Here is a 19,021-nt window from a genome sequence, read left to right as displayed (position 1 = left end):
TGTATGTAAGAAAAAAAACCCACATGGCATCCAAACGGAAAAAAAATGTTAGAAAACAAATTGTACAGACCAATTACCACAATCATTTTCTGAAAGATGTAACCCAAGGAATACCAGTCACCCATGCACACAACTAAACTATGACCGTGACACTAGTCACAGGGAGGTGAAGCAGTCATGGTTTCAAACATACCCTCTAGTCCCGAAAGAACATTTTCACAGACAGCAAGCCAGAAACACGCAGCTTCAAAAGATCACAGCTAAGTTGTTGTTTTTTTTGTTTTGTTTTTTTTTCATTGTTTGCTATCTCTTTCAAATGTGTTGAAATATATTTTGGAAATAGTAACAGGGTGAATTGCAAAGAGGAATAATAAAACAATAAACACATTTTATTATTACATTTAAAAATAAGGATTTGCTTCATTATGATTTATTGAGTTGTAATGTCAGAATCGGTGCAATATTACTGTCAGTAGTCACAGGTGAAAGAACACAGTAGTGGCTGTACAATCCTACTAATATTATTGATCACATCAGTACAAGCTTTGTAACTAGAGCTGTGGTTGGTCAGGGAGGCATTAATATTTACATACACTAATAGCACTGTCTACTGACACAATTTTGCTTTACCGTTCTGTAGTGGAAATAAACAACGTCACAGTCAAAATAATGTAAAGGATTATGCAGTACATGAATATCTCTTCAAACCTATTCAGAATTTAGGACCGTTTTTGTTTTTTTTTTTTTTTTTTTTTTTTTTTTTTTTTACGTGGGACTAAGTTTGGCATTTATTAAATGGGAATCTGAGTTATAGTGCAATTTAAATATAATATTTATGTGTATTGTGAATGGTAGGGTCTGGCATTTAAACATCTACGTGTTTTCAAATAAAATACACTTTTTGCCTTAGTGAAACAGTATGTTTATAAGTTGTTTATAATATTGCTAAGTTGCTAAGTTACTTTAGCCAGAGTGGCTAACTAAATGAAAGTCTTAGAGGGAACGTAGTTATGGTCTAATAATAAAGATCTGCAGCGGTGTTGGTTGTTACAGTGCTGTGTATTAGTGGCACACCCAGGATCTAGTCTCATCCGTCAACAAGGGGGAATGTGCTAATAAAGTTCAGTGAAGTTCAATCTTGTCTCAGTGTCGCATACATTACACGCACCAAACTAAAGAACATGCTGTCACTACCAACCCATTAAAGAATATTGAGAGCTAAAATACGTATTTTAAGCAAACCAATTTCTTACATAAGAGATAATCAACAATATTTTATAGGATTATTATTATTTTTTGGCTGTTACGCAAACTGAAAACCGAGCATAGCGGTTTGAATACAGCGTCATTTTTCCAGATTACAACGTAACGCGCGTTAGGCTCAGCAGCACTCGCGAGAACACTGAATCTCCATTTTTTTTTTTTTTCTGAGACAGTTCTTCTTGAAAATTGATTCGTAACCAAACTGAGTACCATGTGTCTGCACTGTCTGATCTAGTATATTTTTTATTTGTAAAAAAAATGTAATTCAAAATATTACTTTGAAGTTTTCAATATAATTCTAAATAACAATCTCTATAATAAGCAATATTGCATATTTATGTCCCGCCTCTGCTCACTCATGATTGGACACCTGCATAACAAGGGGTAGATCTTTAACTCCATTGGTTAAACTTACTCAAGGCAGAGAACAGCTTTAACTGTTTATGTCCCGCCTCCGCTTACTTATGATTGGACTGTTGTGGAGAATATGCAAATCTTCTACTGGCGATTTTATTTTATATAAAAAAAAAAAAAAATTCTGCAAGATTAAATAGAAAAAAAAAAAAATCTGCGACCAACTCTTTAGCCGCTGGTTGATTAATCTGTGAGGTTTTGAACAATAATGGAAATATATATATATATATATATATATATATATATATATATATATATATATATGGATATGGAGTCAGGACCGGACAGACACCATGCAATAATACGGAGTATGCAATTACCCAAAGTTATACTGATGTTAGTTCATAACTATACTTATAACAAGCAAACAGTAAATATACTTCAGGACTGCATAAAACCTGAACAGAGTATGTATGAAGATATATTTATTACTTCAGGACTACAGAAAGCATTAACAGAGTATATATTTATTACTTCAGGACTTCATCACTAATGGTATCAATAGCATGCCTCTGCGTTTTCTGCTTTCCCAAATCTGTCGTTTTCTGCCTGGATTGCTGTTCTGCCATTTGTCAAGAACTGTCTCCTACTTTTGAATTTGGGAAATTGCACATTGACAAACATCAAACTCTGCTGCATTTTCTAGCTTTAACTCGTTGGACTAAAGTAAGTGTGGTATACCTCCTTAACCAATGGAATTATTAGAACGAATTATACATGCGTGTGTGAAATCAACTGGTTATCTTTCATGCAATTAAGCGAACTGTGCAATTATCAGATATGCATTTCAGCGGATTTCAATACAGTACCATGTAAACAAATAGTGATTTTCTGGAGTATGCAGTTATCCGATATGTAATTAAGTGGCATGCACTGTGAATATATTTATATACATATAACTTTGTGTTGTGGACAATCAGTTTTGTTTGTGTACAAACAATGCAAAATATTGTGTTGATGTTGTTGTAAACACCTGAACATGGCATTTTCCAGGACAAAGCTAAAAGTGTGGTTTGTGAATATGGGAAACACACTCTCATTTATATCAGCAACAGATCTCGACCCCAACATGATCTGTCAAACAGCAACACATATCTACAATTCTCCTATGTGTACTTGATAAAGAAAACCCTCCCAAGCCCTCCACGTCCAGTGAAAGTATAGTAAATTCAAGAGGAATGCAAGTTTCCAACATCGAAAGTACCTCGGCAACTGGATCAGTATTCAATCTTCAGGCCCAACTGCATTTTCCACAAGGAAATCACAGTAAACATGTATAATAGACCACCTGAAAAATCTCCCTGCCACAGAAGAAGATGCTTTGCAATGCACCCTGATTCTGACTGAAGGAAAGCCACTTCTCACAAAAAGGTACACAGAAATTTTAGCAAACACAAACACCCTCGGAACAAATTGGTGAACATAAAAATGTCTGTACTGTCTCACATAATGCAAACCCTATTTAAAACTGTGTTTGAGTTATCAAAGTTGCTACTTGTTTAAATACAATTCTTTATGCAGTTCACTCTGTCTAATAACTCACTGACAAAAACTAAGTAGAGTAACACAACAAGCAGCACAGAACTTTAGAACTGGCAGGAAAAAAAAATACTCACCAGAGATTATAAAAAATACTGTGTGTAATAAATGAGAATTGAATGCCCACCCTTGGGGTGTGATACCTGGATTTATGTAGCACCCCACCCCTGGGTGTGAATTCAGTTATCATATCACACACTAGCACATGCAGTATTCTATGTGCGGATAAAGATGGTATTTGACTTGTGCGCTAACACAATCTGCCCACTCAGTCAGGCACCAAGAGTACAGAATATCAAAGCTATCACATGAATGCATAATTAACCTGTGGCAGAGCAAAGCTCTGCCCTTTTTAAATTGGCAGGGATGGGGTTAATTTCCCCTACCTGTCTGGGTTTATTATGTTCAGGTGGCTGGGGTTGATCAGTTGATTAAATGATTAACTTAATTAATGATCAACCAGCGCCCAGCCACCTGACATAATAGGAGGCCTCTGATTCTCATTTAAGAGGATGAGAGCTGAGGACGCAGGTTGGTGGTTTTTGGTTGTTTGTATTTTTGAATCCAGTGAAGGTATTGCCCAGCCTGGAAACCTTATATTTTTGTAAGTTTTGCTTTTTGGTCTTGTTTGATTTTTAATAAAAGTATATTTTTTTGAACTGCAGTCTGTCTCTGGGCCTCTATCCACTCGCCAGCCTGCCATACAGCCCATTACAATACTTTTTATTACTCTTGATTTATCAAAATACGCTAAAAAATAAGTCCTTGACAAAACATTCCTTAAAATGTCCCCTGATGTTTCATGAATAGGGCCAACTGTAACATGCATTGTAATATATTGCATGAAAAGAATTGCCAGTTTTGTGTAGATTTTGCTGTTTTTGTTTTAAATGACAGTTTGTGATATGTTCTCCTGTCTGTTTTGCATTGTATTTGTTATCCACCCAAACTTAAACTTTTTTTTTCCTTAGTCCTTGAATTTTCTTGGCCATTATATATATTATATATATATATATATATATATATATATATATATATATATATATATATATATATAATTTAGTTTCTCAGGAGCGGTTTTCTAACCACAGCCATTTCATTCAACCAGTGTTTAGATAACACTTTTCTTGCAAGCGTTTCACTCAGTTTCAAGTGGACTCTCTTAGATGACTTGCTAATTGCTGGTTGAAGAGCACTCTCTTTTTTTTGCACAAATTGCAAATACTTGCATTTCTGCTTCCTTCCATTTTGTTGTTGATGATTTGTTTGTTTTTTTTTTTACAGTATGGGGTTTGCAAACCTCTGCTGGAAATATAAGTAATGACCTCTTCTCAACTCTTACTGTTCAGCTCCCATGGCTTTCTTTTAGCAGGGCGATTTTCCTCAGCTTGCTGGCAGCATTTGGAGCAATTTGTTCATTGGAGCAATTCTTATTCCAAAGTTGTGCTCAATGTCTAATTTTGGACTTACTCCCTTTAGATAATACCAATAATCTAATTTTAATGACTGGCTTAAAATAATGTATTTAATAAGTACATTAAGATTTTCAAATGCTATTATGTTAAAGTAAATAAACATGAGTGGTGGGTGTTTCAAACATTTATGTAATGCCAATGTGTTTTTTTTTTTTTTTTTTTTTAAACTAAAAGAATCTAAAACTGTTACAATACGAAGGATGGGCGTTGGTTTATCTAGACTGGATGATTGGCAAATCTTGTGATAGAAACCGCGCATCATTAAGCCACTGCTGTCCATGTTTGCTTTTTAATTTAATTAGCATTTAAAACGCAGGTTAGATCCCCAAAGCAGCCCTGTGTGGAGGAAAGAAACTGCATGTGCGTGTCAGGCATGCCAAGTTCTTTATCTGTGGGCTCACTTCTTCACGGTTAAAATATTTCTTATTAGCCCTTATTTCAACGAGAATATCAACCTCCCTATTTGTGGCATTTGACCTTGGCTGAGCCCCTGTGTGTCTGTGCGTTCATGGGAACGCGTTCACAGCGTTTTATCTTCATTATTTACGCATTTGTTTTGCACGAGATTTGGTCTTTCTGCTTGGGAAAGTGAATGAAACAAATTATAAAATTAACCATTCAAATGTCCTGATTTGTAATACTGGCCACCAATGACTCATTTGAGTAAGATAAATTACGGTTCTTATTGTGCTACTAATTTAAAATGAATATATCTAACATAATAATAATAAAAAGCACATTAAGTTGTTGTACCGCAAATGTAAAGGAATGCGTTTAAAAGATACTCTCCCAACGTTCCCAAGCATCCTTGAATGAAAAGATAATGCTACGACGACACCAAGATGCAGACTGCTGTAAATACCATGGGCACACAGTCACTGTGAAATACTGAAATGCAACTAACATACTCAACATATCACACCACCAATCTAAATCATAAAAACTTGAATCATAAAGACAATATATTTAAATTACAATTACAACCACACCACACTAACAGGAGCATAAATGATATGTTATTCAAAGAATGTCGATGAAATCAGCAGAAATGCAGAGCGATTCCCAAGTAAAAGAATTGGATTCTGAGTGTAACCTTGAATAACATGACTCCAGAAATGGTGAAAGATTTTTAATCAATCACAGCTAAATTATCATAGGTCACTTTAAATTAAGTCAAATTAACTTTTAATATTTTGTTAGTTATACAACTGAACAGTATGCATCAATCTATTAATCTTAAATGGCGGAACCTACCCATGTGTGCAAATCGCATTTCCAGGTTCAGCTCTTATTTAACATATGTTCAATGCAATAAAGAAACAATAAAATACATCTACTTAATGATACCAAGTTTAAAATTAATTACATTATTATATGTGAAAACATGCTCCTTCGAGTATTACATCAATATTAAAAATAAATAAAATAAAAATGATAATAATAATCTTTGAGCTCAGTGAGGATTTCACAGAGATTTACATTATGTGAAATTATATAGCACGGACGTCCCTCCATTTTGGGTGTAATCGTTGAGAAATGTACTTCAAACTTTATAATTTCAATTAGTTAAAAGCGATTTGATTAAATACCTGCTAGTACGCAATGCACACACACACCTCCGCTAAATTCTCCAGATGCTGTCTGCACAGGCAGAAAAAAGAGATATACCTTCCAATGTATGCATTGTTACCGTGGTGCAATGGGAACTGAAACCACATATACAAAAAAAAAAAAAAAACATTTAAATACACTGAGCCCATTAAAATGGCATTATGATTATGAAAGTGTACTTTTTTTTTTACTCTAAAGTTATGAATTGTAAGAGTATCTCTCTCTTGCAGAGCTTAGGGGCCCATTGGCAAAGAACTACATTTTGCAAAGACTTCAGATCTTGTTCAGCTCTTATCTAGAAGCATAGTAAACCACAAAGTTTCCTCTACCTTTTAGAAGAATCCCACAGAAGCTGTAGAGGGTAAGGAGTAAATGCTGCTTGAGAATCATATTCTTCTCTCTTCCTTCTAGTATCACTGAGATGGGTTTTTGTCTCACTTCTTTCCCGTGTGGAAAACTGCAGTTTATCCAGATGTGTGTAAATTACCAGTATTAATATAAATTCTCCTCTTGGAATTATTTTCTGTCTCCTGTCGGCTCCAACACTGCCCTAATACACAGTTACCGTGCGCTCAAGAGATGCTCTGACTGAGATAGTACAGTTTTAGCCTCTCAGTGCAAAGCCGCAGCAAGCCACGTATCCGCCTACTGGCTTGATAGATCAATGCACTTAGCCAATCACAGGCACTTATGTTTTCCTGGAGCTGTGACTTCAGAAACTGCTGGGCGTGAGAAGCCGAGGCAAACTAAACAGCAGACAGAGAGGCTTGCATGGAAACTGATGTGCCTCTCTCCCAATCAAAACAGGTTTATAGGCTTGATTATCCATGCAATAAAAGATGAAGGCCTTTTTATTATTTTTTTGAGCTTCTTGTACTGGCCCTGCATGCACCCGCCTTAATTCGTGGTGCTCATGCTGGTAACCAAATCAGAAGGACGTAAATCTTGTTTTCCCTCGCTTCGCTGGAGGGCTTGCGTGGTTCTGAAAGAACAGCAACTTAGCTATCATACGAGTGCGTATTGGTAAAGAAAATGTTTTCAATACTAGAGAGGTTTGTTCAAAAAGTAATTACACATTTCAAGCATAGGTTAATTATACATGCTTAGAATCAAACGCGAGAGTACCTTGTTCATGTTATACACTATAATAATAATAATAATAATAATAATAATAATAATAATAATAATAATAATAATAATAATGAATACAAATAAATAGGAAAAGAATCCTTAAATGCCACCAAATCTGATAAAACATTCACGTTTTGTAAAGAAACGTTTACCCAGTCCTGGGAAATCTGAAGTGTCGTCAAACATTTTTTTTATCGAGGGACATGTTTTAAGGACAATTGTTGTGACACAGAAAGTATGCACTCGTAAGTTTAAATCGCTTTTTTAATGTGTTTATATACACTGGAAGCACGTACAGGGTCGGATTAACGCATAGGCAAACTGACATGTGCATTAGGTACTGAACTCAACGCAATGCAAGTACTTTACGACACTGTCAACTTGAACTCTTCTGACTGGACAATGCACACAGCTTTTACACATTACAGTCCAAATGGACGCGCAACGTGACATAACTGAGTGAGACACGTGAAGTATGTCCGACAGTGGTAGGGGAAAGGAAAACAAAGATGTTTTGGTCGTCTTTGTCTAAACGGCAGAAAACTGTTTATGAACCGCTTGAAGACAACAAGCTAGTAGCTACCACCAGCAGTCCTGCACCAGTCAAACGGTAATTAAATTAGTCATGATTTGTGAGATTAATAACATGGTTTCTTTGCTTTGAACACAAAATGTTAGTTAACAAAAAATGAACAACCATAAGTACCAATGAAATGATATAGTTATTTTTATTTATTATCATAATGTGAAATTGAAATCTGATGCGCATGTTAAAAGTTCAAGTCCTTTGCTTTGTACTTCCTTTTTTGTTTTTAAAAAAAACTATTTTGCACGTGTATTTGGTTATTGGATCTTCTGTTAAAAAAAGATTGTTCTTTATTTTTCGAAAAATAAAACGGCAATGCACGAATAAGAAATCAGGTTGCCAATTGCACCACTGTGATTGCTCACCTTAAAAAAGTTACCATTTCCATCCCCTCCAGAAAAAAAAACCCTGGCTACGCCACTGCTGCCAAGGTTTGTTATTTAAAAATAAATGTTGGGTAGAGAATATGTAAGTGTGCAGATTATGACACATTATATGTCAATCAAATCTACAGCTATGGCCAAAAGTTTTGCATAGCATTTTACGATTTAGGTTTTTTTTTTTTTTTTTTTTTCAAAAGGTCATAATTTAGGCCTTTCATTTAACACCATTTAAATCAAAGAAACTACAAAATTATATTATGTTAGATTTCAAAACGTCACCGAGGTTGGTGACGTCAGGCCAGAAGCAAGAACCACTCACAGGCACTCGGGTACATCGCGCACTGCGGTGATATTTTAATTAACACAAAAATAAGTAAAACAGTTGAACAGAAAAAACGCTCACAGTGCAAAACAAAGTCGACCTAAGGTCAATCTGGGCAGTTGCCTTTACTGATCCTATAGTTTGTTTTTCTTTTTAGTTTTGGTTCATTCTCCTCTCTTGCTCACTCGATATTCCAAAAACACTACACCTGGAGCAGGGAAAAACTGCAGGGTTTTATAGGGGTGACCATCTCCCGTTTAGCAAAAAATTAATAAATTAATAAGTCAATAACAAAACTTGACAAAATAATACAAAATGCACAGGGGTGGGGAGTACCCTGTTCTAAAATAAACAAAATACATTTAAATCAGCAAGGCTTTTCCACCCTGCCACATATCCCTCCCCTCGTGCACAGCACACCTGGCCCCAACGGCTACTTCCCCCCCTTAGCACCAAAGTCCAAGTCAATGTTCCGGCCCAGGAACAGGGGCACAGATTGGTCTCTGTGTGGCAGCCATGGTGGGAGGTCCTCCTCCCAAACTACCACTAATAACAGCCAGGCTGACCGTGCACAGGCTGGCTCCTCCAGCCAAGGCAATCCCAGCAGCAGAACTGCTGCTGGTGGAGGTGGTCTCATTACCTCCCCACCCTTTTCCATAGCTGGCAGCTCCCGGTGATAGGGCTATGGCCACAGTATGTCCAGCAGCAAAAGTGCTCCTAACCTGCCCCCCCCTCTTCTTCATAGCTGGAGTCTCTCTAGCTGACAGCGGAAATGCTGACAGCTTCCAGGCGAAGTAGGATGGGCACCCAACCCAAGCGAAGTGGGCATGTCTTCCTTGGGCGGCAGCGTGTAGGCATCTCCGGGCGACAGTAAATATGCATCCCAGGCGACGGAAGCTTTTTAGCCCTAGGTGGTACAAGACAGGGTTGGAGCAGTCCCTCGGAAGGCGATGGCAGGAGTGGACCCTTGAGAGGCGACGGAGGGGAGCCCTTGGCCAAGAAGGCGGCAGCGGGAGCTCCACTTCTCCCCCTAGTGGTGGTGCTAGGAGAGGCAGCTGGTCCTCCACCTGCACTGGAGACAGCAGCAGAGCTTTTCCCTCTTACTCTGGAGACAACGGCGGGGCTCCCTCTCACGCTGGTGGAGGTGGAAACAGCAAGTAATCTCCCTGTGCTGGTGGAGAGCGGAAACAGCAGGTACTCTTCCTCTGCTGATGGAGGCGGAAACAGCAGGTAATCTTCCTCTGCTGGTGCCTTGAGCCCTGAACCTGTGGGCTTCCCCTTCTTGGGCTGAGGCCGCACCGACTCCCCCCTCTTGGGCTATGGACGCACCGACTCACCCTTCTGGGCGCTGGACGTTCAGGCTCCTCCCACTTAGGTGTAGGAGATTCGGGCTCCTCCCACTCGGGCATAGGACATTCAGTCTCCTCCCACTCGGGAGTATGCATTCTGTCTCCTCCCACTCAGGCGTTGGCTGGGACTGGTCTACAGCCCAGAACCATTCTGCAGCATCCCCAACCAGGCCCTGGTTCCACGCCTTCTCATTTCAGGGGTCTCTGTAGGGGCAGTCCTCCCGGTTGTGCTTAAACTCTCCACCTGCACCGCACAGGGGAGCCCCTTCAGCCCTCCACTGCTCCTGTTTGGCTGCCCAGTCCAGGGGTCCAAATTGAGTCGGAACCAGGGACCAGCACCTCCTTCAAGATGTCCCCTTCTGCTGCCTCTTTCTTCAGATCCTCTTCCTTTCCTCCAAAAAGTATTAAAATAAAAAAAATTGCACCTGCAGTATCTGGACATCGCGTGTGACAGGACGGCTGATGTTGGTGATGTCAGGCCAGAGCAGGAACTAATCACAGGCAAGGTACTCGGGTGCAAAACACACTGCGGCAGTATTTTTTGTTAAAATAAAAATAAATAAAATGGTTGAACAGAAACAACACAGATAAATATTAAAACAAAAACAAAGTCACGAACACAAAACTTTTTTTTTAGTTTCTCTTCATTCTCCTCTCTCGCTTGCTCTCTATTCCAAAAACACCCCACCTGCAGCAGAGAAAAACTGCAGGGTTTTATACTGGTGACCATCTCCCATTTAGCAACAAATTAATCAATTAATTAACTTGGGAGATGGTCACCTTCTGCACTGGGCTTTGTGTGAATGGGGCATCCCCATCCACGTTGCCAAACAATAACAAAACCTGGCTTTTTGTGTCATATTTATACATAAATAAATCAAAATACTAATACAAAACAAATACAAACTAATGCAAATGCACAGGAGCGGGGAGTACCATGTTCTAAAATAAACAAAATACATTTAAATCAGCAGGGCTTTTCTAAAAGAGCAAATATTAAACAGCAAAAATAATTCCTAGTAGCGTCTTCATTACCGCCGCTGAAGTAGACCCTTGCGAAAAAGGGTATGTTGTCGTGATGCCAATTCCTTTTTCCATATCAAACATCTAACTGTAAGACTTGTACTGAGCATGCTCAAAATCAACATTTCAAATCCCTTTAATTCAGGAACAGATTAATATTCTTTTACCAAACCAGAAAAAGGCATTATTCTGGGCCAGTCCCTTTCTACCAGAAAATTGTCAAACAAAAATTCTGTTTTGGAGCTGGAGACTGACAAAAAAAAAAACAGCATTTCCCCCCCCCATCTATATCTCGGAATCCGCATATCCGAGCAGAATGAAATGGCCCACATCAAGATATCTAACCAAAGGAACCACACATCCAAATTTTCGTGCAAATCCATTGAACAGGGTCAAAGTTATTAACAAGTACAGAAATTGGGGTTTAACATTAAACTGCCTACCCAACCCACTATAATATATAAATAAACCATAGATATGCATGTGTGAATGTGTACACCAGGTTTTGCTGTATAGTTCTACCAGGTGAGCCACTCAGGGGACCCCTGCTAATGGTTCCTTTGAGAGGACTGTAGGTGCTACTGCAGGTATTAGCCAGTCGACTGTAAGTGGTGCAGTGTATTAAGCTACTGCATCTTGAGCGTACAGGACAATTTATTCATTTCCTCCTGTCACACAAGCTGCAAGAGCAAACTAAGCAGTTTTTTTTAGTCTGGGTTTCCTAGAGTCCTTGGTGCCATCGATTTGCACCCATGTGCAGCTATGAGCACGGATGCAGAATAGTTAGATTTAAATACATCGTAAAGGTATCTGTGAACGATCAAGTAGTCTGTACTGCGAACAACATCATCACACATAGGTTTGCTAATTATCTCTGTTTCGCTCATGATTCATTCAACCTTGCTAACTCACTGGGGTGTTTGAGCAGGATGACAGTCTGGGTGGTTGGTTGATGGGGGACAGTGATTGCATTGTATTATAATTTTAAAACAATTTGTTTTTGCAGAAAGAAGAAACTTCTTTGTAAATGCCTAAGTTCACTCTAAAACCATCCATTGATGAGAATGGCATAAAAGGTATGTATTAATATTGACTACAGTATAGTTTAGGGGTCCCTACTGTTAGCAAAATTGCTTTATACTGAATGAATAACAGACACCTTTCAACATTAAACAGAAGTTATTTTTTTATTTTACAATAAGGACAATTATCTAATTTTTTTTTTTATTGCTTTTTGTCTCATTTAATAACATGAATTCAGTTGATATAATGAGATGTGTGTAAGGTTCTATTTCTTCTTTAAAATAATCAGTCTTCAGGTAAGTTTAATCAAAATAGTTTTATTCAGGAACCAACAGATCAAAAAGTAGTACAGGGTACAGCAGCAACTGTAGTGGGACTGCGAGTAAGCTCACAGGTCTCACAGGATGGGATATGAGCAACAGAGCTGGAGGTAAATGTACACGTCTCGGCAGGTAGAACCCGAGCGACAGTTACATGTTCTAATATACCTTTCGAGTGCCTGCCCACTGCAAGCGGGACTCCACCTAAGAGTGGAAATGCCCTTGGACCCTGTAACAGGGGAGACCTGCGCTGACTCTCCGGGCGCATTCATAGTGCTGCAAGCTGAGGGCAGCAGCCAAGCAATATCCACCTGTCAGTCACGGCATTGACACAGAGAGGTGGGAAAGAGGGTGTGTGGGCTTTCCCCCTCTCTGAGTGGCTGAGGGGCGGGCTTTGGGAGGTTGCTGCATGATAAAATGATGCTCTGGGGTTCCCTCGGATCTGCCCCCTCTGAGACGAAATGAGCCAGCCAGCTGGCGGAAACTCTGCAAAAGGACCGAGTACAGTCAGATGAAAGAAAGAAAATGAAACAAATCATTAATTGAAAAGAGAAAGGAAAAACAAACAACCAAAAGAAAGGAGAAAGATTATAGAGATTGTGGAATCCTTGGGCAGAGCCTGAGTGTGTATAGGTGGAGTGAACATCGTAGTGTAGGACGGAGACCCGGGCCGTGCAGATCACGCCAGTCGGGGTAACGCTACAGTGCAGCACTTTTATTTTGTAGTTTTATTGCTGTGTTTTTTATTTTCCCTTTTTCTATCGCCTTTTGTCCTTTGTGATTCTTATTTCCAGAGCACCTGCGAGTGCACCTGCATTGGACTGTGTACCTTTGTTGGTATAACTGTGGTCTTGTTTACTGTTGCCGGTACTCAAACCACTGACAACAGCTCCGTCTGCGGGTTGAAATAAATCAGTGCACCTGAACGGCGTTACAAATAGTCCTGTCTCCGTGTCAGTGAATTGCCCACCACCCTTCCACAGACCCCCTTCATAGGAGTTGTGTTAGTAGGCATACCAAGTATAACGCGTCACTTTGAACAGAAGTTTTTGGTTTTGGAATCAGTTTTGTATGGTTTGATTGTTGTTTGTATATACGCTCAAAACAGCTTTTTAAACAAAACAACTGATGAGAAAACAGGTGATCGTCCGTGATCATCCGTCCGATGTTACAGCCGCATCCGAGTCAACACGTGGGTGGTAGCGGTGAGCTGAGCCTAAAAATAAATGGCTATTCTAAATTGGGAGAAAATAATAAAAATCAATTGCCGACTACTAAATAAAATAAATAAATAAAATAGTCTGGTAACAAAAACCACAGGAAAAGAGAGCTGCGTTTTAGAAAAAAAAAACATTTATTGTTTATAACAATTCTTTTAGCATGGCCAGCTCAAATCTGACATTGTACAACAAAACTTCAGCATGAAGGGAACATGAAAAAAAAATGAACACATTGGATAATAAATAAAGGAATCATGGCCATATAAACAAAAGGGACTAAAAGAAACAAAAAAAAAAATGAACAATTGAAAAATGTGTAAAAGAAAAAAAATGCATTGAAATTATCCCACGGGCATGATCATGTGGTGCAAAGCGGGGTTATTCACTGTGGCTTCAGTTGTTTGCAAGGCGGCGACCATGGCAACTAACCCTAACAGCTGACTTGTCTCGTGCATTTGATCCTCAAAAACAAAACAAATAACATATGTGCCTTAAATGTTGCCATTTCTCTTCTTTTGTAAAGATTCTGACTGAAAATGTTTGCTTACTGAACCGAGGTGGGTCTATCTTACAGTGGAGCATTTTCAAAGTTATAAATCATTTATAACTAGCCCTCCACCTCCTTTACAGCAGGTACAATTGTCAGTTTTAAGTTATTATGAACGACTGAATGAACCTGACAGACAATTAAACTGTAGGGGATGTGCTAAATACATTTCAGAATAAAACCGGAAAAAACTGACGACTACGTTAAATCCTGCAGCACAGCTCGACAATGACTTCTCCTGATTTACTGAATAAAAAGGCAACAGTTCAAACAAACAAGGAACGCCATATGAAGGTAACATATAGAAGGGTGCTAGAACTTTTGTTCACTAACGGTAACTCCACAATAGTCACTGCGGTCAAGCTATCGGATGCTTTCAAATTCATTTCAATCTATCAACGCTAAAAAAATCACTTGCTTTGTCCACTGAAAATCTGTGCATTTACAGTAGACATCCTTGACCATCATTATTAAGAATTACAAGATCAATTACTATAGAGTTCTGGAGAAATTGCGTACCAAACTCGGCTTAGAAAACTGCACTTGGTGAATTGGTGAATCTGTCACTGTGGAGATGCAATAAATTGAAATCCCCCCATTGACCATGACAAATGAGACTGAACACATATATAACATTTACTTGACTAGCATTATTATGAATTTCAAGAAAAATTACTATAGAGTTTTGGAGTAATGATGCATCAAAATTGGCCTTGACAAAGAAAATGCACTCAGACGCAACCAGCAAAGTTTAGAATTGCTTTAAATGTGAATCATTGTAAATGGTTTGTAGGTCAGAAATCCCCCCAGACAGAGATCTGACCAGGGGTTTGTATTAGGTAGGGCTGTTCCGAGACCCAGCACTGCTGACAAATATAGTAAAGCATCATTGTAAATATTTGTTCATAATTTATTTGAGACCATCTGATACCACTAGGGAGCATACAAGACCATACAAATTATAGTTGCTGTTGTTGTTGAACACCTTTATTCTGTTTAAATAACCAACTGAGTTTATTTGAAGAACCAGAGTCTTAAAAGTTCCCTTCTTGTAAATTACTAGAGTGGTGCAAAATCAATTTATCAATTCACTAATTGCGTCTGAGTGCGTTCTCTTTGTCAGGGCCGACTTTGAAGCATCATTACTACAAATACCAAAGCATTTTTTCTTGCAATTCATAATAACGCTAATCAATTAAGTTTAATATATGTGTACAGTTTTATTTTTGAATAATTGTGAATTACTGCGTCTCCAAAAAGACAGATTGACTAATTTGTCAAAATTTTTTTGTCTGAGCCAAATGTAGTACGTCATTACTCCAAAATTCTACTCCCATTTTTCGTAAAAATACTAGTGAAGTAAGTGTTATATATGTGTTCAGTTTCATTTCTCACAGACAATGGGGGGGATTTCAATTTATTGCATCTCCATAATGACAGATTCACCAATTCACCAAGTGCTGTTTTCTGAGCCGAGTTTGGTATGTAATTTCTCCAGAATTCTACAGTAATTTATCTTGTAATTCTTAATAATGACAGTTGGGGATAAGCCTACTGTAAATGCAGAGTAACATTTTCAGTGGACAAAGCAAGTGATTCTTTGCGCTGATAGCTTGACAAAGAATTTGAAAACATCTGATAGCTTGACTGCAGTCAATAGTCGACGGAAATAAATAGTAAAAAAAAAAAAAAAAAAAAAAAAACATACTTGTACATTGGTGTGTAGTCAAATACATTACAGTTTACTGCACACAAAATTGTCACTAATGTTTCCTTGTTTTTTTGTTGATCGAGTGGGTTTTAACTTGCTTCACTGAAGAAAATGCCCTTTTCTCCAGAGCAGAGAAATCACCAATGTTTTGGCATACAAGTAAGTTCAGGTGTTACATAGTAGATTTCTGCACACTATAGAATTCTGTACCCTTGATGATTCCACGACAACACAGCTGCAGGCACAGAAATATCGCGATCTTTAAAAAACTGTACAGCCATGAAATCATGTGGGGATACAGATTTCTGTACTGGAGAGTGAAAGCTTTTTTATACTGTAAACACTGTTTACTTTGTGTTTTATACACATTTGAGTAACACCTTTCAGAACAATTTGATTTTGAAATACATGCCTCGGTTTGAATGTTAGTGAGTGAAGTGTTTCCAGTTTAGGCGAACATCTAATGTAAAAAAAAAAAAAAAAAATCATAATTGCTTTGGGGCCCCCCCTTGAGTTCGGTCCCCCCTAGACACATTCCTAGTTTGCATATACGTTAAACCGGCCCTGGGTTTAGTCAACTACAGGCTAGAAAATGCCCAGGAACTGAACAAAATGAGTCCCAATTGCAGCGTACTAATGAGACGATCCAGTTAATTATTTTAGTTGATCTGATCAAGTACACCAAGTTAGACTGATAATGGGAACCAACCCATAGACCAGTATATAAGAAATATAAACCAGGATATTAGACCATTTGAAGAATCATTTTCTGTGCGTTGTGGTGCAGATATAATTTAAGACCAACGGTTTATTTACATTAATCATTTTTTTCCCTGCATTAACTTTTAACATCAACAGGACTTAAACTAATAATATTATTTCAGATGTAAGTGGAATCCACTGTTCTATACAATGCATATGATGTAAAATTGTGTACTCTATAGACAGCACAGTTTATTGTTATAGGCTAACTGTATTATAAAGGCACAAAGCTGAAACACTATTCATATTCTTTCAATAAACTCCCCTCACTGTCTACCAAGAGAAACACAAGGATAAAAAATAAAAGCTTAAGTTTAAACAACAAAAAAGCAAAGACAGGACAGTATAATATCTGAAAGCATTGTAAAGCATGAGGTATAAGGAGGTATTGTAAGCAGAACAATAATCATAAAAACCCACAGTAAAATCATAAAAATTCACAGTATTAGCATTGAAAAACATTTGAAAGTGTAATATTATAGTTTAAAAATACCTTGGTAAGGTTGTATTAGAAGTTAAAAAATGCTTATTAAAAATATACATTATTCCTGAGTGATGTAATGCAGTTTAAGGATTGTAGAGAATAAAGTGTTCATGTGTATAACCCGTATGAAACAGATTTGCAAGAAAATGTTGAGAAAATGGGTACAAATCAGAGGAAGCAGACTAGCGTATTCTCTGACTTCTCTTAATTGTTTCTGTGACCGCAAGGGTCTGGTTTTAGTATGCTGCAACCAGTACTAAACTTGATCTAGTTTAACTGATGCTCCCAGTGATCTAATCAAATATTGGTATGCTGCAATTGTGATAAGCAATGGTACCAACGTTTGTCCAAGAAAGTGCCTCAAACTCAGTTCATCCCCCTGTTGGGCATATCAAGTGGACTAATTTTGGTATACTGCAATTGATGCTAGATTTTCAATTAGGCTTTATTGAATGTGTCCAACAGTGCAAATGAATCACTTATACTTTGGCTTTAGAGGATATACATTGGCTACAATAAATGTATATTCCTGAATAAACTGTTTGTATATTTTTGTGTTGTTCAAAGTTATTTCTAATTTATTTTTATACTGCAGATTGAATGCATTGGTTTTTTTTTTGTTTTGTTTAGTTTTTTTATACTGTAAACACTGTTACGTGTTTTGTACACATTTGGGTGCTCTCACCATGGTCTCCAGTTTGTGATTATGATATTTTGATGAAAAGACATCCAAGGAAATTGATTAACATCTTAATTCTATACAAACCACCTTTTACTTACACCTGCTGTTTGATATTTGAAATTTTACAGCATTACACACAAAAAAACATGTATTGCACTCAAAGATTTAACTTTTGTCCAAAATGTAACTTCTATCAGCAAGTGGGAGAGACTCAATTCTGATAGTCCAGAATCCTAACTGGGGATGACAGAGTCCCAATTTAAACTCGTTTGATCTGTGTGTTGTTGAAAACGAACAAGACTAATGTAAAAGTGCTTCCAGACAAATCCTTGTGGCAGATGAAAATGTGGCTTTAGATAAGTATATAATACTGTTCAAACAACAGTTGTAGGCGTGTCCAGAGAAGCCCATCCATGTTGATCAACTACATTTTGTAGAATAATAAACCACAAGGGGTGCATGGTTGGAATTGATCCAGTCAAGTGCGTTTTTTTTCAAATCAGAAAATATTTCCAAAAGTTTATACAAAGTAGCTTACTTTGTTTTAAAGTTTTATGTTATTTATAGGTTCAGTCGATGGACTTACAAAGTAAGAAGAGAGTGGATGCTTTATCATTATTTTTTTCTGAAACCTTTAAATAGTTTTCAGAATTCCTCTGACTCATCTGTAATTCTACTGACAAAATCCTAATCCTAGGTGACTTCAACATTCATGCTCACTTGCCTAGCTCTAAACTTCAACACACTTCTGGACTATCTTGGATTCTCTCAATCTGTCAACGTCCCCACTCACACCCAAGGACACACCCTGGATCTGCTCATCACCAGGGGCCTTGATCTCTCCAATCTCTCAGTCTCAGATATCTGTCTCTGACCATTTCTTAATCACTGCTAATATTAATCTCCCTGCTCCTTCTTCCACTACTGGTACTGTTATCTCCTTCTGTCCCATAAATCTGCTGAATCCTCCGAAACTCTTAGAATGTGTCTCTGCATCCCATCTAACTGGTACTCTCCCGTTCTCAGTTGATCATGCGGTGACTGTACAACGCCACCCTTACTCATATCACCAACACTGTTGCCCCACTTACAACTAGAACCATCAAGAAAGATCGTAACTGCCCAGTGTACACCCTCAATCTTTGAGTGCTTAAGTCTGCTTGCCTCAAGCTTGCG

The 19,021-nt window shown here is 38.0% G+C and overlaps 1 protein-coding gene across 4 annotated transcripts in view; it reads right to left on the bottom strand.

Annotated features, from left to right (window-relative positions):
- Nucleotides 1–6,921, bottom strand: part of LOC121320403 (cell adhesion molecule 2-like) — a 641,373-nt gene extending 634,452 nt beyond the window's left edge. For all 4 annotated transcript variants that reach the window (XM_041258693.1, XM_041258695.1, XM_041258696.1 and 1 more), the window contains exon 1: nt 6,632–6,921. In XM_041258693.1, the coding sequence (XP_041114627.1) occupies nt 6,632–6,692 (61 nt within the window). In that variant the 5' untranslated portion in view covers nt 6,693–6,921. The remainder of the gene's footprint in view (nt 1–6,631) is intronic.
- Between the last annotated feature and the right edge of the window lie 12,100 nt (nt 6,922–19,021).

This window comes from Polyodon spathula, chromosome 9 (assembly GCF_017654505.1).
Source record: "Polyodon spathula isolate WHYD16114869_AA chromosome 9, ASM1765450v1, whole genome shotgun sequence".
Taxonomy (NCBI): Eukaryota; Metazoa; Chordata; class Actinopteri; order Acipenseriformes; family Polyodontidae; genus Polyodon; species Polyodon spathula.
This window is presented reverse-complemented; position numbering and strand designations above follow the sequence as displayed.